At 41.5% G+C, this 22,656-nt stretch overlaps 1 protein-coding gene across 2 annotated transcripts in view; it reads left to right on the plus strand.

The window, feature by feature from the left end:
- Positions 1–22,656, plus strand: part of Tes (testin LIM domain protein) — a 40,085-nt gene that overhangs the window by 12,590 nt on the left and 4,839 nt on the right. Inside the window, exons 1-5 of one of the 2 annotated variants that reach the window (XM_031381213.1) lie at positions 4,922–5,035; positions 8,332–8,417; positions 18,189–18,441; positions 19,277–19,606; positions 22,214–22,429. In XM_031381213.1, the coding sequence (XP_031237073.1) occupies positions 8,332–8,417; positions 18,189–18,441; positions 19,277–19,606; positions 22,214–22,429 (885 nt within the window). In that variant the 5' untranslated portion in view covers positions 4,922–5,035. Of the gene's footprint in view, positions 1–4,921; positions 5,036–8,331; positions 8,418–18,188; positions 18,442–19,276; positions 19,607–22,213; positions 22,430–22,656 lie in introns of those variants that run through there. The other variant, XM_031381212.1, reaches the window with a different exon arrangement.

Consider the following 22,656-nt stretch of genomic DNA (forward strand, 5'->3'; position numbering starts at 1 on the left):
CCAGGAAAGTAGAAATCATATGACATGTAAATAAAGAAAATATCTAATAAAATAATAATAATAATAATAATAATTGTTATTTCATGTGACTTCTGAGAACCAGATGAATTCAGTCAGAGGTCATTGACCACTGCCATACTCTTCTGTAACACAGAGGTTTAAAGAAAGCAGGGCCGAGCTTGGTGTTTCCACACACACATTTAAATCCTAGCTGTGATACTTGCTTGTTAATTGGACAGGATCCCCCCCCCCCACTTCTTTGCGTTTGATAAACTAATCTGTGAGATGCTGATAGTGCTCTGTAATGGCTGACTTTCTTTATTCTCTGTGAAGGATGCTTAGGTGGCTCTTAGCACTAATCAATAAACGTCCAGAGACCCAGAATTGTATCAGGGTTTTTAATGTATCCTGGAGTCTGTTCCTGGTGCTTCTTCCCTCTAGGTGTATACACCTGATAAAGTTACTGAACCCTCTAAAGTTCAGAGTCTAAATGTTACCATATCCTCATCCTCGCCTGAGAGTGCCCATATACAGAGAGTAAGAGTACAACTGAAACGAAATTCTAAGGTGCTCTGTCTGGGGCCTACACATAGAAAACAAACAATTATCAACATCACCCTCGTCAGAAATCAGTGTGCAGGGAAGAAAAGTGTGGAGATCACCACACCATTTACTAAGCACCTGATGGGATCATCAAGAATTTTGCGATGGCATACTTCAGCAAGTTATTGTTAGCTGGTGCTTTGCTGAACACAAAGAAGTACTTCTTTACAGCTCAGTAACCCCGGGGTATGCTACATTAACTGTGTTTAATAATTTTCCTTTTTCAAAGCTGGGTTAAGTTCTCAACATGAACTACTGATTAGAGAGTGTCAAGGATCAGGGTGAGGGATTGGTGTATATCTCTTTATTGGTTCATGACAAGAATTCCATAGGTCTTTGCAGTCCTTCCCAATAAAAATTCAGTCTTCCTCCCCTTTGTCTGTACTGCTGTTATTTCCTTGGCCCAATATGAAGTATTGAATGGGTTAGTGTCAGCTCCAGGCTTGGGCTTCAACAGACCTTACTTGTCTCGCCCTGCTTCCTTGGAGCTCTGATCCTATTTTGGGAAGTAGCCAGGCCAGCCTGGAGGGAAAGAGAGGCCACAGAAACAGATGAGAGATCTCAGCAGGAGCTTCCCTGAGCCATTCGCCCTGAACTGAACAGAAGCCTGGCTGGCTGCTGACCAGCTAGCTGACCCCAGCTCACACCATTGTTGAAGCTTGAACAGAAAGGACAGAATAAACAACTGTCTTTACCAGTGAACTTGTAGGATTTTAGGCATCAAATCATGGCTGGGGTAGACTTATCTCCCTCCTGTATTCAGAGGTATGTAAGGAGTCACGGTGGTGACTTCCTTCAACTCTGAATTCCTTAGACAGTCAAATATTCTGTGAACAGGGAAGAGTCAAAAGAGTGGAGCATAGCTTCGTGACTTGGGAATGGCCCCTCTAATCATTTAGCTTTATTTTCTTTGCTTGTTCCACCAAGGTAAAGAGAGATTGAACTAGCATGCAACTGAAATTTGATAGTAGCTATAAGCAGAAAGTGTATGCATGCTTGGAAAGTGACCTGGTGTGCCTGAACCATTAAGCAAATGCTGACCCTGTTTCTTCTTTCATAGAGAACGTCTGTCTCATGTACTAGAAGTCTGTAAATAAAGAACACAGTGAACTCAACACCCCTCTGACTCCTCTTCCTCTCCAGCTTGGCTCCCTCACCACCAGGGAGCCATGCCCCTCGGACTTCTTTAACCCAGCAAGTTAGAGAGCCGCTCTAAATCAGTTAAGGGACACCATATAAATGCATTCACTTTCGATTTATTTTGTTGTGCAGAGCACTGAATAATGTGGAAAGTCTGGGTGTTAGTAAATTAGCAAAAGCAGGGACGCAGGGGACGCAAGCTGGCAGTACTCTCTCCTCCTGGTGTCTAAGTTCTCTGACTGTCCCGTGGGAACTCATTTTTTATTCTGCATGCCCCCCCCCTCTCCTTTGGGCCTTCTTCCCAGGTTATTTCGGATTTCCCTGCGTCCTTCTCAGTTTCCTCTACAGCTATCTCAGCCATTATGGAAAGCCTTTCATTTTTGTTTTTGGTGAAAACATGCCTGTACTTTCCTGGTTCCTACATACACTCCAATTAGACACGCGGGAACAAGGGCCAGTCAATCACTGTGCAGGAACCTTCCCCTTCTCTCACTAACACAATATAATGGGGCACTCCTGAGGAAATTATACTCTAGACCTCATAGCTATCAAGAACGCTGGCATTATTCAAATCTTGGCATACAGCGTCTTCAGAAAGCTTCTCAGTGTGCTTCTGTCTGAGTGACCCCTCTTTGGAGCCAGCGATGGAGGAAGTGACAGACACAAGAACAAATCAGGAGTGTTCGCTGCAACCCACATTCTTCCCAGACACTCGCACAGGTACCTTTCCGGCTCAGGTTCTAAAAATCCCTTTTATACCTAATAAAGAGGGCTTCCCAGGGCATGTTGCCTAAGTGCGTGTCATTGCAGAGTTCTTAGGTGGAACTAGCCTTAACTAAGAAGTGATTTCAGCAACAGTCGTGTTCCTAATATTATTTGTGACTAAATTGGCTTTTGAATGCTGGATTAACACACTGTGTGTGTGTGTGTGTGTGTGTAGATATATATAACATTATATAACATGGATATAAACAAAGAATGATTGGCCACAAATACTCCCAAATTTTAGTCATGTTGTAACATCCTCATAGGACTGAGGTCCTTTGTCCGTTTCTTCTTTCTTGATACCAGTTCCAGATAGATTTCTGTAAGAAAGCTTATATGGGCCCTTATACAAAACCATTCCCACTTTGTGTGTGTTTTCTTAAATGAAAACCTGCTGTGTCATAGACTTGTAGAGATACTATGATAAATATATCTCTGGAAATTTTCTGCCAGTCAAGCCTGGTTTATAACTGTGTATGTACATGTATATGTAATTGAGTATGCTCATATATTTCTTGATAAAGAGAATGGGGTTTTGAGAATTAAAAAAAAAAAGTCATTCTCTATCCTGAGTTGTGGAAGACTTTCCTGGTGAACAACCAGGAGAGTGAACAACCAACATATTGAGAAAAAAATTATTTATAGGGAAGGAGCAAAGTTCTGCTTTAGTGTGGGATTTGAGTGAAGAGATTTGATAGAAAACAAAAACGTCAAAAATGAAAGCAAGATGCCAGTAATCCCTGCCTGTGCCCATATTTATAGCACACCTCCTGCATCACAAATCATTTTGTCATTTTGATGGAACTGTAGACAACAACACAAGGTGATTCATGGGAAACACTTGCTGACTGCTGTCCCCGCTACCATGCCTTGCAGGCCCATCCCTGTGAAAATAGTGGAGGTTTTGTTTGGGGGGGGCAGGATACTATGTTAAAGATCATTTGATTAAAGCAGTTAAATGTGTACATCCTTGAAGCACTGCTAGAATTTCAGGTCAGCAGCTTGCAGTCCTTGTAACAGTGCAGTTAAGCACTAAATAATGAGATTTCTACCTAGACTCGTGGGAATTGTGGAATAATCAGGGAATAAAGAAAGCTTATCAAAATATTAGACACTAGGATTGGGCCTGTAAACTGGGTAGAGAGAAATTTGGACGGATGGGGAAAAGGAATGGAGACCCAGGCAAGGGCGAAGCTCTTGGAGCACATGGCTGGAGGAGGAGGAAGGGGAGAAATGAGGCAGTGGCCGGTTTTAAAGTACCTTCTCTGACATTGCAGAAAAGAGGGCTTCATTATCTCACTAAACACATCTTATGCAAGAAGCATTGCAATTGCCTGTAGGGTGAATTCACTTTTGAAACAGCAAGGTCACATACAGAGGGAGTCGTCACAATGTTACTACTTCACCATGAGGAGAGATTGAGCAGACACTGGATGCTGATGAGTGAGCAACCTGGAGTGTTTAGAACCTGGCACAATAAGAATTATTACCCCACAGATGGAGAAGACTTCAGGCCCTCAGTGAGGTAACTAGACACATAGGCACATCCATCTTGTTAGTCTTCCTCTCGTGTATTTTGATGAGTGAGAAAGGAAGATTTGATATTCTGAAAAAGACAAACTAGACGTGTTATTAATGGTAATTAATCACGAGTCCTAATAACAATTAGTTATTTTGTTTCTTCACCTGAGAAAGTTGGCAAGGTGTATAAAACATGAAGGGTGTTTCTCTCTTCCTGTTTTAGGTCAATATCTGACTTAACTTTCCCCCTCCCTGTTTTGGGGAAGCATACATATTTTGATAGAGATCTGGAAACAAACAGTGATCCGAACAGTTGCAGCACTTTTAAGACTTTGTGTCTGCAATGGGTCAAGATTTGTTGATTGGAAGTGGGCAGGGCTTCACAGACACCACTCAGTTTCTACAAGATCCAATCCCTGAGAAGCACTGTTTAGAAATGCTATTCATTTGTCCATGACTACAATATAAATATGCACACATATATATTTATTATCCCTGTACACACGACACATATACTTGCATGTATATGTACCTATGCATCCAATATGTGTGTAAATATATGCACATACAGGAGAGAATATAGTGCATTCCGTATCTCTCATCCCAGGAAGCTTCAACCCATGGTACTTAACAGTCTGAGCAGCACTTGCTTATTTAATAACCGTATACAAGTCTTGCTCCTCGGGGAAATTTGGGTATAAGGCAGCACGACTAACATGATCTCACCCTGAACACTGTATAATATCTTCCAGATCCAAATTGTCTCCAGATCAACCCAGACCGTGTTTGAAATACCAGATGTTTTCTACCCCTTTCTCTTCCCCCACTTTTTCTCTTTCAAGTATATCACATGCAATCTCTCTGCTGAGGATCAAGAGGGTCACCTGAAAGGTTGCCAACGTATCTGGTTTCTTGACATGATTATGGAGAACTTGATGCCACTCCCATTTCTAACTCTAAAATAAACGGAGAGAAGCAGGGGATTGGAAACTCGGGTCATGGAAATGTAAGCTACGTTTCTGGAGCCTATAGTTATGGTTATCTAATTCGTCTTGTTTGTGACTAGTATTTCAAGATAACTGTTGTTGAGGGACTTTTATTCTTTCAGAAGACCTTGATAGGTGTCTTTAAAGCCCAGCTATGATTTCTCCGAATATAGTCAACCCAAAGGACCTGTTGTTTTCTTGAACAATAAAGGAGAAAAAAATTAATCTGTCATACCCTTCTATTGACACTGGCCAGAATGTGTTGCTAAAATTATATAAAGTAGACAGCTTCAGAGCTTGTGTGCTTATGAAAACCATGTGTTTTTAAGGCACCAATCTTGACTCTGCAGGGAATGTGCTCACATAGTGCTGGTGAGATAAAGATGCATGACAGAATTGAGCTGTGTCACTCACAGCTGGACTTGCTCGTGTCCTAGACATACTTTTCAGACTGAGCCGATCATACACCGCCTTTCTCAAATGATCATTTCACGCTTAGCAATTTAGCATGGACAGGTTGCTAAGTGGCTAACTGAAGATAAAGTTAGCCAACATATGATTTGCAATCATAATTTTAGAATTTCAAAAAAGTTGGAGCCAATCCGATTCAATTCTTTCTTTATCCAGACGAAACTAAGAGGAGAAAAATGACTTCAAAAATCATTGAATGTAACTGGTGACACTGTGGGACCAGACCACAGTTTCCTTGACTCTTCTTCAATGGTCTTGCTACATTTGCACAGTTCTCTGTTTTGTTATTTCTCTAATATGTATAACTATACAATTCTCATGGTTTTCTTATATTACTATTACATGTAAGCACACAGATGGTAGTGTTCATGAAACCAAGGATCTGGATTTGATCGTCTAGACAGCCAGGTTGCCTTAGCTGTCAAGGACCTAACAGCTAGGCGTCCCTCTTCACTTTTCCACCCCATCCTCCATGGCTGGGAAGGCATCCTGAGTATCCTTACCTAACACCATCTCCATGAGTCCTCACCAAGAGTTCTCAAGCACAGATTGCTGGGCACAGACTAGCTAGTAAGACCTGAATGTCCACATACAAGACTATTCATCTCTTTTGTTCAAAAGAGGACTGTGCCCAGTTGGGGGTAGTCTGTGCTAAGGACAAGGAAAGGGAAGAAATGTTGAGCATTCTGGGTCCTATATATTTCAGGGACTTCTTAACATGGAGTAAACTGGAGGGAGAAATTGCTGGAACCATTAGAACAAACAGAGCTCATGAACTGAAATTCAAAAGAGTTGGGGCAGCCCGGGTTCTCTGGCACTGTGCCTTAAAAGGTATGGAATGGACCTTAAACAGCTTAAGGGTGGATGGTTCTGCCTCTACACCGGACAATCGGTACATTTGCCTTCATCCAACTTCTGAGAGGGAGGCTGACACTCCCAGAAGCCGCAGGGAGCAACAGATCAGAAGAAAGTTGACGTACACGTGTAGAGCTGTGTCCTCTCTAGACAAGTTTTAGAACTGCATTCCAGATTGTAACTCAGCCTGGAAGCAGGTACATCTACTGAACAAGGAGTGAGAGTGTGGATCACAAGGCTCTTCTCTTACAGACTTGTGTTTTGTCTTAATGGAGGTTGAAAATTCTTACCCAGTCATGGGGCATAAGATAAGAGATCTTTAGTGGAGGGTCAGTGAGGCTTAAGTTTTGTTGATCAATGTGTGGATATGTAAAATTATTTCTGTCACAGACAAATTAATTAATTGCCATCCTGGAATTCGGTCTCGTGGCTTTGGTTGCTAGTACTGATTCTAAAAAGTGGTTATCTTTCGTTTTTTAATTAGGACTTTTTCTTTTGTGTCACAGGACGTAGTGTATACTGGTGTGACCTATTTCTGCTCTAATTCACTTAACTCCTCTGTCAGGGACATTGCTGCTGCCTTCACTAAGTCTGAGCACTCAGAAAAGATGAAAATATGTGTGTTTGGGAAAAAAAAAGCTAATGTTAATCTAATTGGGGTCCAGAGAAGCCCAGCAGATATGTGAGCACATGTGTTTTAGTGTTCACATGAGTTCAAAAAGCTCGTCTTCAGCCTGTCTTGTATCAGTGACCATATTGTTGAGAGATCATGGGTACAGCTTCCCTGTCACATCTGGAAGGTACTATCTAGCACCAAGTGTCTGGTTCTCTGGCTTTTACAATTCCACTCCTGAAATGTTCCCTGGGCCTATCGTAGGTTCATCATTGGGTTTGGGTATGCCATAGCTAGCTGTTCCCTGCATTTTGACCAGTTGTGGATTCAGATAATAGTTTCCGTTTACTGGAGAGAGACAGACACTTCTTGGATGAGGAATGAGAATTACTCTTATCTTTGGGTATTTAGAACATGCATTTCGACTACCGTCTACTGCTTTAAGAACATGGTAGTAGTAGGTTCAACTCCTTTAGTGTCCATGACCTCTTAGCTGTAAATAATTGTTTGGTTTTCAGTCCTAGACTTATATCTCTATTCACAGGGTGGGTCTTAAGTCCAAGTAGACTGTGGTTGTTGGTTACCCTTCCAACAAAAGTACCACTCTTGCACCATCATGGATATCTTGCTGGGGTAGCCAGTGTAACATCTAGATTACAGCTGGATAGGCCTGCCGATGGCTTTTCTCCCTTGGCAGCCCTCATAATTCCTTTGGGTGCCATGAGAGCTAGTCCCCAGGGAGGAGGCTTCCAGGTAAGTTCCAGAATGGATTGACATTTTGATCCTGGGCAAATTCTGAAAATGTTTTGGGCTTCAATTCAGTCATCTGTAAAGAACAGAGAGAAATAGTGCCTGCTTTCTAACTGTTTTGTGAGGTTTTGTAAGATTTAAATGCTAAATATAATAGAATACTTCTTTTAGTATTTAACAAATGTTTGTAGTTGCTGTGGTTGTACTTTCACAATATAAAGTAACCCTTTAACTGTAATCCCTAAACTCTTCCATATATCTCTTTGCTTTTCAGTCTCTGCCCTCTCTGTTCGCCCTGTACTTGTATTCAGGGCACATAAGGGGCAAAGACATGAATCCATGAGTTTTGTGACTTTCAGTATTTGCAGTCTTCTATAAAGTTACATTTTGCTTCTCATCCTTTCATGATAAAAGCAACAAGAATATAAAGAATGCTATACATGTTCTCGAAGCTTCCATTTACATACCTTGTGTCAGAGTTGGCTAAACAATGTGAAGCTCATAAAAGATTTGTTTGAGAGTTATATCAGCAAGAGCATTAAGTGGAATTAAAGGTGTGATTTATTGAGTTTTTAAAAATTTTAAAAATTTGTAATAATGATTCCCTTTTGTTCCTCTCCTTAACAGATGGGTCTAGGTCATGAGCAAGGATTTGGAGCCCCCTGTCTAAAATGCAAAGAGAACTGTGAAGGATTTGAACTACACTTCTGGAGGTGAGCTCTTGAAACCATAGACTCGTTAGCCGCATTCCCCCCACCCCCCGCCCCTCGCCCTTTCTGGCAGGGCCCTTGGGCAGTGCTCTTGAACTGTCTACCAAGCTCTTGGGCACAGCTTTTTAGCTTCCGGGCTTCTCTTTTCCTAAGAAGTTAATGAAAAGTGAGCTGTTCTGTGTTCACATCATGAAGTGGGTTTGCTGATAACTGTATGCAGAGTTCTTTGCTGTCTTTCAGATCTCCTGTGATGCCCCAAATATAGGCTATGCCTTTCTGAGTGGCAGAGGAGTTTGTGGTAACCCTTCTGGACTGTCATTAACTTGTTATTAACGATGAGCTCCTCGTCACGGCTCACACCTACCATTACAGTGCAGTCAGCGTGCGTGTTCCGTTTCATGTCCACATCCTAAGGTGCCAAGAAATGACATTATGTTGAATTCTTAAAATATTTCTCAGAAGTAGTTTATTACTGAGAAACTTTGAGGAACTTGAAATTTTAAAAATTTTTTGCTATTTTTTGAATGAAGTGCATGTATCTGAAAGACAGAAGATAATGGATCCTAAAAATCTTAAAAAGGAAGCCAGCTCTTTCAAAGAACATAAAAGTTCTTCCACATGCCTGCTAGAAGTTATAATCAGCATAATATTGTCAAAAATAGAAATAAATAAATAAAATATCAATTCTACAGAGGGTAATGCTTCCCCTGTGGCAATAAACTTTTTTATTTTCAATACTGATCACTGGACCCACAGACTCCTGTATGCCAAGCAAGCATCTCTCCACTGAGCTGTGGCTCCGGTTCACACTGAACTCCATTTAACGCCTACTTCCATGTTTCAGATTACCATAGAAAGCTAAAATAAAAAAGTTTCAGCAGCCATTATGTCCGTATACAGTGTAAGCTAAAGGGAGATATAATAAAATCTGAGATACTAGTCTCCTTTAAAAGCCTGCTTGCTTAATAAGCTCTAGGTTAACAGACATAAATACCGTAAAGAGTGATGGCAATAGAAATCCCCTGTTTGCAAAGTAATAAATCAGTTCCTCATTTTTGTTTATTTTCTAAGAGCTTAGAATTTTCAATGGAATTGAAATCTCAGTAGAGTGGTAAATTCCAGATTTAAGTAGCTTCATGGCCTGTGGGTTAAGACCAAGATAATATCACTGAACCCAGAATCATTCCTCAGGATTAGAATGAGGTTATCTACAGGTACTGAAGGGCCAGAGTCACAGACACTCAAACCTCACCATACAACTTGGGTCTGCTTGCTTTCCATCCAGTTCTTCTTCTCCAGCCTTTTTATAGTGTCTGATGCATGGTAAATTCTGTGACTGGTTGTTGCGTTGTGTTGTCTGGGGGAAGAACGGAGTTTGTTTGCTTTACCTTCTCTGTTTATTGAATGTGTGATGAGGAAGATACCAGGGTGAGATCCTTTTACCCCTTCCCTTTACCACCTTTCCTTTGTGTGTACCAGATGACTTTTCAGAGGGACACATCGCCCCCTGCTGGGCATAGTCTTTTCAAGCTTAAAATAATCCTCTCAGCTATGTCATTTCCCAAACTGCTCATGCAATTTTTTTTTAAAAAAGCTCATTCCTGAGAGAGATTGCTTTTTTTTTTTTTTTTTTTTTTTTTTTTTTTTTTTTTTTTTTTTTTTTTTTTGTCAACCAGGTTAGTTTAGAGTGACTTGTTGTTCTGCAGAATGTTCTGCTATAATCTGCGATTTTTAAATTGTTGAAAGGTTGGCCAGGCAACCTCCAGGGCAAGAAAACCCTTTCTTGGTTTTTATCAAACTGGCTGCTTTGATAAACTGGCCATAGTCTTAGGGTCCCAGTGTCATAAATACTAGAGGTTGGCCTCCCGCCTAGCTGGAGTTTGTATGGTCCCTCCATATATTTCTTAGAAATGTTGTAATCCTCCTGGCGGGGGTCCAAGCACATATCTCCAGTATAATTTCTTGTCATTCTCCAACTTCCATACTGGAAGACCAAAGGTAGGTGACTTTAAACTCTGGGAGCAGCTCATTTTCAGTATTTTTTAAAATACATTTAAAAGTATTAATTCATTTTTATTTTATGTGTATGCTGCCTGCATGTATGCCTGCACACCACATGCGTTGCTGGTACCCTCCCAAGTCAGAAGAGGGTGTAAGGTCCTGTGGAACTGAGCTTAGAGACAATTGCCAGCATCCATGTGGCTGCCAGGAACTGAACCTTCGTCCTCTGGAAGAGCAGAAGCTGGGCTTAAGCACTGAACCATCTCTCTACCCCCACTCTTGGAAAATCCATAGAAACATATTCTAGATCAGTGGTCCTGAGTGCTAGCTAACATGCCATCTGCACACCAGAGCCATGGGGTGAGTCCTCAGCCTTTTAAATCACCTCCATCTTAGCAGGGAACCTGGACATTCAGTCACAGAAGTGACCATAGGTTTGGAAGTGGTTTTGTACTCCTCATTTGGCTAAGAACCCTCTGTGCACACTGGACCCCATTCCTTTCATGACATTCTGCAGCCTTTGTTGGCAGACCTCTGCCTGTTTATCCAGCTTTTCTCACTCTCCTGAGCAACATTTATTCCCAACTCCGTGGCATTCCATGTTAATTCTCTCACATCCTTTGAATTTCTCACCACATATGTCCATGCTTGGACTGATACTACTCCCAGCCCTAGAAATAGAAATTCTTAGATCACTCACTACTGTTGCTCACTATCTCAGTCCGCTCTAGCTGCTATAACAAAACACAGATTGAGTGCACTAAACACCAATGTATTTCCCCAGCCACTGTGAAAGCTATAAAGTTCTGTCGAGGGTCCACTTTCCGAGTTGTAGGCATCACTTTGTCAGCATCCACTCTTATATCCCGTACATGTGTGCCTATACACACACACATGGGAGGGGTCATCCGTGTATCATATATGGCCTCCAGTCCTATCAGATTAGGGCGCATTCCATATCATCTCACTGAACCTTAGTTACCCCTGGAGGTTTTAACTTTAACTATATTTCCATTATAAAATAGGGGTTTGGTGTGTGCGTTGGGGGGAATACAATGCGATTTGTGGCCCCTCCTTCCTGTGCTTCCATACATTCTCAAGGCAGAGATTATTTCTCCCCACTACTACAGAGTATTCAAGTTCCATTCTGCTTTACCCTTAAGCCTCTGGCTAGTGCCTTCCATTGACTTATCACTGAGAATAAGGGGGTCTGCTTGATGCAGTCCGCGAGACTGCTATGGGTGGAGGGACATGGGTCCAGAGAGGTGAATGGAGGTTCAGAACTTGACCCAGTGGTTATGGGAAACTAAAAATAAGTCTTTACTCTTACAGAAGTTTAGAACAAACCTTCTAGCTTTGCTCAGCAAGCCGCATTCAAATAGGAAAACTTGAAAAATGTTATAATGACTTGTTTGTGCCAGTGGGTTTCTATTAAGTATAATTTATGAACCACTTCCATATGCCGCACATGTGGTGGGGTTTCTGTTTCTGGGTAACCACTTAACAACAAACTCAGTGGGTAAAAAGACCACATGTGAATTACCTGAGTCTCCATTCTTACATGTTACAAGCTGGGGAGGAAAAGGACAACAGGGCCAATTCCGTTTTGGCGTCTCCAAAGGCCACTTATCATAGTGTCGATGTGTGTTTTACCTAACTGCACCTTCCTGCTGTTTGTAGAATCCGATTTTTGTTGTTGGGCAGCTGAGATCCCTGGTTCCTGGCTCCTTTACAGATGAAGTTGCTATCATCTTTGGAAGCCACACACATACCTTGACACACAAACCATTCCATCTTTTAAGTCAACACTAGTTAGAACCCTTTTTATGTCTTCAATCTCTCTGACTTCTGTTTTAATTCCTTTTTTAAGGGCTTCAGTTCTGCCTGGACACCCCTTCCCCCATTTATCAAACAAAAAACATATTTGTGGGAATGACATCAGAGATGAAAGTCATAGTGTGGGTCTTAGATTCTTCTTATCACAGCACTTTATGTTCTTGATTCTTCCTAGCTTTCCTCACACCCATTGTTTTCTGTGAGGAAGCAGGCTGGGGAAAGTAAATAAATACCGCATGGAGACAGAGCGGAACTTGAACCCAAAGCTTAGCAAAGTCTTCCTAAGTGTCTTTCTTCGTGCCACATTATAAAGGGGAACACATTTTCACTCTCACAACCAGGCAGCTGTGAGCTTCACCAGCTGTCTGCTCTGATGTGTGATTTTGGTGGCATAGACATCCTTGTGATAAATAGCATCCTTTATCTGTGAGGGTTTCTGTTCAGTGTGCTAGAGACTCCAAGACTAGGGAAAAACTAGACATTGAGAAGGCCGCCAACTTCTCACCAGGAGCTATCTATGGGGCACAGTTCAGGCAATATGCATATGTAGTTACTTAGGAAATGTCTGGCACAGTTTCAAGTTTTTAAGGCATTTATAGCCAACTTTTTTTTTATATATACTGACTATGTAGTAAGATCATTACAACCATAAGTCATTCATCATGTAAGTAACAAAATTATAATTTTGTCTTACCTATGTTAAAACAGTTATATTTTACAAAAGACAAACTTACTTCAATTGCAGTGCACATACTGCAGAATTTATAATTGATTTAAGCCTGGCAGAAAACTGGAGACTCCTGACCATAAATGGAGTGACCTTTGTGTTGAATTCTGTAACAGAGGCCCCTATTCCTGCCCATATATGTATGTCCTTGTTACAAAAGGGCAGCTTCCATCCTTTTAAATTATGGTTTGTAGCAGTGCCACAGCCTTGTTCTTAGATCACTAGGACAGCTGGCAGTGTGTTTGAGCTCTCCAGGTTCTGCTACTTGCAATGGAAAAATAATAATTTTTATGTATCTTTGCTACAAAAATCATTTCTCTCTCAGGTGAATTGGAGTTTCTTGACTGCCTTCAGCTTAAGATTGTAAATTTCTAAAGAGTTTAGAAATTCCATTCTCTTCCTTGGATTTAACTCAAGAACTCTTAAGTTGTCACAGTCTAGAGCTAGAGTCTGGAATTGTTCTCTAAATTTTGTGTGTGTGCACATGCACACGCACGTGCCCTACATTTAAAAATAACCTTTTATTTCCAGCAAGAGTCCCTCTTCCCCCACATACACACCTTAGACCTTCAAAATCTACTTCTCTCCTTTTTAAAGTTAAAAAAAAAAGGAAAGAAAAAGTTGATTTTAACCTAGGTTAATTTTGAATCCAGAGCGTTTCCCCCCATGTACCCGACAATGCAAGCTAAAGCTATCAGAATTGTTATGAAATAATTTAAGAGCAATTTCTGCTTCATACAACACAGATTTCCACGATATCCACATTGTGGCACCTGCTCAGGTTCGGTAGGTATCGTGATGGTATGGCGGCTTGTGCCCAGTTCTCCTCTGTAGGCATGGAGCTGCCGTGGGGTGTCTCGGAGGATGTGCTCACTCCGACTGCAGCAGTGACAGCAGTCCAGCTGAGCAAGGGTATAACCTGCCCTTTCTGGGTCACGTTTTACCAAGTGTTCAGTCCCACATCCCTGTGGGAGTTGGAATACAGAAGAACTATACAACATTCCCAATCTAAAACTGTTCATTAATCGATAATGGGTTTTCTGTACTTAGAAAACTGAGCACGGGGAATAATATGATGCTTATTTATTTATTATTTATTTATTTATTTTTGTTCACTATAGCTGTTTGCATGTTGTTTAACTTGAGATGATTTGTCGGGCAAAAGTGTATTAAGTAGGTAAAGGGGTAGATAGGAAAAAAGAGGCTTCATCCAAAAATGAATCCTCTAAAAGATGAGCAAGCCATGGAATAAAGCAATAGAGGTGGGTCTGATATCATTGATCAATGTGCCTTTTTTACTTAGTACCTTCACATAAATGTAACTATACCTACAGTTTGCTAAAACTCATCTTTACCCACCATCAAGTTTAATTTTCCTTATCCTGCCTCTTCTAGCACATTAAAGAGCCCCAAGCTCCTTAGTTTATGGTACACATATTTACTGATGAAGTGTTGGTCACCACATCCAAACCCAGTCACCTTATATCCCTGTAAGCAGTCACTCTGCTGCTTAGTAGAATGCACACCAGAGTCCATAGCCTTTAAATATCTGCTTGCCTGTTCTGAGAACTGAATTCCTCCCCTACCTCATTCCCTCTCCAGAATACTTTCTGGTATAGTTTTAATCTTGATCTAACCACCATGTGATGGTTTTATTGATAATTTCATTGTTTTGGGTAACTGCAGGCAAATAAAGACCACACTGTAGAAGGGTGATGTGATCCTTTCCACTAGATGGGGGTATGAGATAACCAGATGTAAGAAAGGATCTTTTATAGCTATAATAAAATACACTATTTCTCCACAGGTTTTTACCAAATAAAGTTTCCTGTCCAGTATGTGTACAAGAAAAGTGATGAGCTTGTTCATCTTCCGTGTCTACCCTTCTTTCTCCTTCCTCTCCCCTCTTCCTCTTCCCTCTCCCCTCTTTTTCCTGCCTCTCCCCTCTTTCTCCTGCCTCATCTCCTGTGTCTACCCTTCTTTCTCCTCCCTCTCCCCTCTTTCTCCCGCCCCCTTTGCCCTCTTCTTTCTGATGAATCCTTATCATTTGTATGTCATTGATTTTTTTTTTCTCACTGCTCTGAATAGTACATACTGGATGATATGAATAAAATTGGAGATAAGGTTAGTCTCTTGTCTTAAATTTTAATATTAATATACTAACTGTAAAGTATGCTCAGCGTTGGGTGGATTGGGGATGGGTGGTTTTTTTGTTTTGTTTTGTTTTGTTTTTTGCCCAGATTGCCTTTTTTTATGAACCTCCTGATTTGTATCATGAGATCCAAAAACCTATTGTGATCTTGAGAGATGTTAAATGCTTCTATTAATGAAAAGTAGCCTTTCACATGATCAGTTTTCCCTAATACTATTAATTCTATTCCTTGTAGAGTTCTATGACCACTTTTCATAATTTCCTTGATAGAATACGTCACCCAGCAATTGTCCTTTCATCCTTTCTGGTATGCGCATGTACACTCTAAAGTCCTTTTGTTAGTGATCTATGTAATTTAGCACACACACTTAACAGTATGTAATGCTGATTTCCATCTGTAGTAACCTCCTGAACAATCTGTAGTTATACAATGCTTTGTGAACTGCTCAACTCTATCACCTTCGAAGCTTAAAATTTTAATACCTCGGAGTTCCCCTGTCGCTCTTCCTCCGCTGTCCTCTTTTGCAGTTTGATCTTTTGCCAGACACAATTCTGTGTCCTCAACTTTTCCTGCTATGCTTTGTTCAGGAAACAAAGGTGTTGACACCGTTCATGTTACGGAGTGGTCCCTGAGTATCAAGATTGGAGGGGTTTGTTTTGCTATGTCTTGGAGTCTACTTGATATCATTATCCTACATCCCAGGCAATCCAAATATCACAATAGTTTAATGTTGAAGACATTCAGCCTCTGAATCTTCCCCATCCCTTACCTCATATCTATTTCTCTTTTGTGTTTTTAATCCTCCTGATAAATCAAACACTCCTTTTACCATCTTTTTCATCACCCAAATCATTGTTGTCCTTTTGAGAATCTATCAGTAAGCCTAAGTCATCCACAAGCTTAGTTAGATTTGACTATAAGACCTGAAATCTTTTTGTCACCACTGTCTAATGACCTGTTTCCAGGGCATTATATTACATTATGTAATGTGTAAGTTACATTATGAAGCAGCCACAGTGCTGCTATTATTAAAAACCACAGCACAGCTAACTCCATGCACATTTTTATTTTTATTAATCATTTTATTTGTTTACATTTCAAATGATATCCTCTTTCATGGTTATCCTTCCTCAACCCCTCCTATCCCATCTGCCCCTCCACCCACCACCCACCCCTTTACCTCTATGACGGTGCTCCTCCACCTACTCCCCTACTCCTTCCTCACTATTCTAGCATCCCCCTATGTTGGGGGAATCAAACCTCCACAGGACCAAGGGCCTCCCCTCCCACTGATGTCAGATAATGCCATCCTCTGCTACATATGTATCTGGAGCCATGGATCCCTCCATGTATACTCTTTGGTTGGTGGTTTAATCCCTGGGATCTCTGGGTGGTCCGGTTAATTGATATTGTTGTTCTTCCTATAGGGTTATAATCCCCTTCAGCTCCTTCAATCCCTAGCTCTTCCATTGAGGTCCCTGGCCTCTGTCTCATGGTTGTCTGTGAGTTCTGTATTGGTCAGGTGCCGGTAGAACCTCTCAGGAAATGCCATACCAGGCTCCTGCCAGCAAGCGCTTCTTGGCACCGTGCACAATTTTTGAATGAAGTGCATGTATCTGAAAGACTAACATGCTTTGTAGCCTTCAAATATGTTTTATCTGTAATCCAGTCTCTTCATGGTAGGTTGTGTGATAGTTGAAATAATAGGTCTGTTCATGTTACTAATTATCAATGGTTCAGTGCATCATAATTGCTATTGTAATGAGGATCACGTGCTGCATGATGTGCCTGCAGGTGTCTTATGCCTGCCTCGCTCTCTAGTTTCATCAACTTCACACTCAGCTGCTTTCTCTAGTATGAGACCTATCAAAAAGCTCTTTCCTAATTTAGGACCACTGCAAGTACTTTCTCTTCACGCCTTGGGAGCCTTTCCTCAGCCACAAATACACACTTGCACACCCCCACACGTATGGTTTATGCATCCTTTCAGCTCGAAACTTAAATATGACTTTCTTTTTGGAATCCTTTCCCTACCAGGTTGAAGTAAAAATTCTACTGTCGTGGTAGCCCTATTTTACATTCCTAGCACAAACGCAATTAAAATGTCTATGTGTGTCTGTGTCCTCTTCTTACCAGGAAGTAGATTTTAGAACATCAAAGTCGAGACCTGTGGTTTTCATTGGATCTGGTCTCAAGCACGCTGTTGATACATGGACGTATGTGTAGCTTGCACGTGAGAATGTCGGATGCAAGAGAGATTAGTGGAAATGGGTTGTGTTGTTAAACTCGAATAAACACCATGAGAGGGTCATTAATTCATTTGCCTTATTTTGGAGTCAGGATGTCAATATGTAGCCCTGAAACTAATACCAGCCCGTTTTTCTTTGATATGTAATGGAAGACAAGATAGTTGGTGGATAAGAGTTTGAAAAGATAAGGGAAAGGAAAAAAGGAAGGAACTAAGAAAGGCAATATGAAAATGGGAAAGGAAAGGAAAGGAAATTGAAGTCGGAACGGGAAAGGAAATTGAAACAGGCTATAGGGCAAAATGTAGGATTGTGAGGTTTCATGGGGGAATGTATATGAATGTCCCACTCACTTAAAAGAGTAACTTGGGGAAGGACAATGAAATAATAACCGGGTAATGAAAGAAATACGAAATTTCCTGCTGTGATACTTTAGGTGGTATGTATGTATGTATGTATGTACGTATGTATGTATGTATGTATGTATGTATGTATGTATGTATTTTGGTTCGAAGTTGAGGAATCCGGGACAAAGACTAGGGTATAGTCGCACTAGCTGGACCCTTGGACATGTACTTCTTACCTATAACCTAATTTTCCAAAGTTGTATAAAGTAAGGGTGTGTTCTCCTGTGTCTCTCTTGCTTAAGTTTATGCGTTCTCATCCCTCCCCTAGGAAAGAAACAACTTGCTTTCTTTGTGTTCTATGTAATACATTTTTAAAGTGCTTTAGGAACCACGAAGGACTGCACATGCATCACTGGTTAAGTGTACATGGTCATTTTCTTCTTCCCCCCCAAAAAAAATTATAGGAAAATATGTCGTAACTGCAAATGTGGCCAAGAAGAGCATGATGTCCTCCTGAGCAATGAAGAGGACCGGAAGGTGGGGAGACTCTTTGAAGACACCAAGTACAGTACCCTGATCGCCAAGCTGAAGTCAGATGGAATTCCCATGTACAAGCGCAACGTTATGATTTTGACCAATCCAGTGGCTGCCAAGAAGAATATCTCCATCAACACTGTGACCTATGAGTGGGCTCCCCCAGTTCAGAACCAGGCGCTGGTAAGTACTGGGAGGGGTGAGGAAGGAGACTCTTTTTTTTTAATGTTACTAGATTGTTGATTTAGGGCAGCTTCTTTTGTGACATGGTCACCCGCCACCCATCTGTTGTTTTTCTTGAGTTCCCATTATTTTGACTTTGAGTAGCTATTACTACTTTTTAAACCATTAGTCTACCTCATGCCCCACAGACTTTTTAAATTTACCTTTTTTTTTTAAAGAGAATATTCTAAAAATTTTAGTAATTACTTGAAAATCAGGGGAAAAAAACAATCAGATGTTTATATCTGTCTAGCCAGTTTTCTGATAGACTCTTAAAATTTTTCTTATGATGAAAAAGAATAAGTAATGGATTTCCTGCCTGTATTTAGAACTGACCAAAAAGAAATGTTCCAGCATTATTTCTTTTACTATAAAAGGCAAAAAGTGTGATTTGCATCAAGCTCTTTTTGTTATTATGACAACTAGCCAAAGCATTGTAAGGTCAGTTAGGGCATTTCAGAAATCTGGCAAATGATTTCACATATGATGAACAAGCCACTGATCCACACTGCGCTCGTAATGATGTAGCCAAACTGTTTCAAAGAGCCACACATCTGCTGATTTAGCACACAGAAGCAGTAGTAATCCAAAGGCTCTCTAAAACTGGATGCAGGGAGTTGATTTCCTGTAGAAAAAAAGTGTGCATTATACTCATTAAAACCTGTTTTGTTATGTGTTAATATCTTCAGATGTTTATAGCAAAAGGATGAAACTTCCTTTGTAAGTAAACTTGTTTCTTGTGTGTGTTGTAAAAGATGGAATAATCCCATCCAACACTCGTTTTCCTGCACTCCAGGCCAGGCAGTACATGCAGATGCTGCCTAAGGAGAAGCAGCCAGTGGCAGGTTCAGAGGGGGCGCAGTACCGGAAGAAGCAGCTGGCGAAGCAGCTGCCTGCACATGACCAGGACCCTGCGAAGTGCCATGAGTTGTCTCCCAAAGAGGTGAAGGAGATGGAGCAGTTTGTGAAGAAATACAAGAGTGAGGCTCTGGGAGTGGGTGACGTGAAGTTTCCCTCTGAGATGAATGCTCAGGGTGACAAGATACACAGCCCCGCTGGAGACAGAAACGCTCCAGCAGCAGTGGGTTCCAAGGACAAGTCTGCAGAATCCAAGAAGACCCAGTATGTGAGTAGTCATCATGTTGACTTGCTTTGGATTTTGTGCATCTTTTCCTTTCTTAGAACTTGTTTTGTGTGTGTATTGGAGGGGAGTCATGCCTCTGTTTCTAAAAGGATTAGGTAAGGAGAAAAACAAATTAATGAGAATTCAGTTTGACTCACCTTAGAGAGTCACTGTGTTGGAACGTTTAGGGCATCTATCTGCCGCCAAACTTTCTGATTATTACAAAGGATAATTATGAGTTTTATGTGTTCACGGTTGTTGCGGGAATTATATAAAGTGAATCCACCCCACAAACTAGCTTTCCCGCCGGGCCACGTTTTTTGAGTCTGTACCATTTGGCTTCAGTACTAAGCTCCGGTGGGTTTTTGTTATTTTCTCCCAGCAAGCAACATCTCACTCGCATGAAACTCTTTACACACCCCCACAATCATTCATCTAAATAGCGCCTAAGACCCGGTAAGTAAAGCATGACTCTTAAGGCCTTAATATCCAGATTTATATAATAATAAAATCACAATTTACAAGATGCCACTACAATAATTTCAGAACCAAATAATAAAGACAAGAGTCTAACCCAATTCATCTATTTTGTGAAAACCTTTGCTTGGTTGTATAACCTCGTGGGGTCAGGCTTGTCCTCATCGTCTGTCTCCATGATCCCGACCTCCCTCCTGCTCCTCTGACCCTTCTCCTCCTTCAGTTCTCGCTCCACCTCTCTATTCCTGTCCAATCACAGGCCTGTCACTGCCCTAATATGATTAAAAACAATGTGACCAAAAAAAAAATGTTACAGCACACAGTAGTCAGCATTAGCTTTTTAGCTTCTTACTTGACTACAACATACCAGTCTAGCATTTTTTTAATTTGAACATTTTATATGTGTATGGATTTTTATTTTTGCTTGCATATATGTCTGTGCCCCATATGCATGCAGTGCCCATGGAGGCCAGAAGAGAGCACTGGATTCCCTAGGACTGGAAATACAGTTGTGAGCTACCATAGGAGTTCTGGGTATCAAACACAGGTCCTCTGGAAGAGCTGCCAGGTCCTCTTAACTGCTGAGGCATTTCTCTGGTCCCAGCATCTGTTTCTAATTATAATCACTGTATTAATTGGTTACTTTTTTATGCATCTAATACCTCTCTAGTTTTAATTACATTGACTAACATTGGCTAATATCACAATGTAACACTGAGTTGTGATGACATCACTAAACATATTCTTTCACTCACTTTACCAAGGAAGAACTACATCGAGTCTTTGTACCTTATTGTGGTAGCTGTTCTCATAGTAAGGAAGCATCCGCCAATTTCTGTTGATTGCTTTATTAACTTCTGCGTTAACAAAGCTCATTTACTTCTTTCAGGCTTGATTCAGTATGTGCTTAGACAATTTCACACATGTATATAATACGTTCAGATTACTCCATCATTCTCTTATCTTACCCTCATTCCCATTAAGCCTCGTCCCGTGTCCCTTTCTCGGGTTCATGTAGCTTTGTATTGTGGTCTGCTGAGTTTAACCAAGATTGCTGTGGCCAAGAGATTGGAGCTCGGCATTGGAGCTTAATGGGCTCAGCAATGAGCACAAAGATGAAGACAATGACTACCCCTCCTCCAGAATCTGTCAGTAACCAATATCTAAGTAAGGAGGGTCACGGCCCTGTGAGGCCCTCCCCAGTTCATGATGGCCTCTTGACTGACCAGTCTGTGCAGGATCAGTACAGTCTTTTGCGCTGTGGGATCCTGATTATAATGATGGAGTCATGGCCAAAAGACCACAGCTCAGAGCCCTCCCCTCCCTATTTGCCAGTTGTTGCAGTCTTTCTGCCCTCTCTTCCGTGATGTCCCCTGAGTGGTACACACGTCCTCTTTAGACTGACCACTCATCCATCGCTTATCCTCAGTGCTCCCTGGGCAGTCTGAGTGTCTGCATTAATCATGATTAAGGCTGAAGGTAGCCTTTGTTTAGGAGCATAAACTGTAACATTTATAAGGCGCTTTTTTTTTTCCTCTATCAAGACAGCAGAGCAACAAGAATAAGTTCCCCCTAGGGCGAGAGACCTCTGCTGCCATGGGTTTTGACTGGGTTTATAGTAGTAAGCATGAATCCCCTCTTAGGAAGCAGGATTCGCATTCAATCAGAGAGCTTATTTTTCCACATATATAGGAATAATATATGCTTAGAGTAATCTGATGTTGCTTGTGAGGTCATGACTACCAGTCAGACTTCTAGGATGCAGATAAAGCATCAGGTCTGAGCTGACTGTAATGTATTTCTCATAGATGCAATTAAGCACATCAGTTACTAAAGGTGTGGTTCTCCAGACATTCACTCACAGCTCTCAGGCAATCATTTTTGAGAGAACTGACCTAAGCATTGAGATGTAGGCTACTATGACCCCTTTTCCAATGAGCAGCTTCCATTTGGGAAACAGTTCTGTGTGGAACAGAGAGGGGAGGAAGACTAGACGAAAGGAGCCATGATTCCTACTCACAGATGTGTCAGGTCCCTATTGTCATTTCTGTAGAAACCGTTGCTCCGTGTCCCTCGGGGCAGGGACTGAGGATGCCGGTGCTCTGACAACTGCTGTCTGATTTCTTTCCCTAGTCCTGTTACTGCTGCAAATACACCATGGATGAAGGAGACCCAGCCATCTACGCTGAGAGGGCTGGCTACGATAAGCTCTGGCACCCGGCATGTTTTATCTGCAGCACCTGTGGTGAACTCCTGGTCGACATGATTTACTTCTGGAAGAATGGGAAGCTGTACTGCGGCAGACATTACTGTGACAGCGAGAAGCCCCGCTGTGCTGGCTGCGATGAGGTCTGCTCTCCCGGGACCCCCTGCTTCTAGCCTCTCCCTTGCACCCCACAGGTCTCCACCGTCCAGGAGACAACAGGCGTTACACCAGTGCTGATCATGCAAGCCACTTGGTTATTTTTCATTCTGGGTGCCCTGATGAAACCGATGAAAGATGATCAGGAGCAAAAGATTGATTTTGCTAACAAAGCCTGATGTTACCATTTTTTTAATATTAAGCCCCAAGGAGG

This window comes from Mastomys coucha, unplaced genomic scaffold (genome assembly GCF_008632895.1).
Source record: "Mastomys coucha isolate ucsf_1 unplaced genomic scaffold, UCSF_Mcou_1 pScaffold20, whole genome shotgun sequence".
Taxonomy (NCBI): domain Eukaryota; kingdom Metazoa; phylum Chordata; class Mammalia; order Rodentia; family Muridae; genus Mastomys; species Mastomys coucha.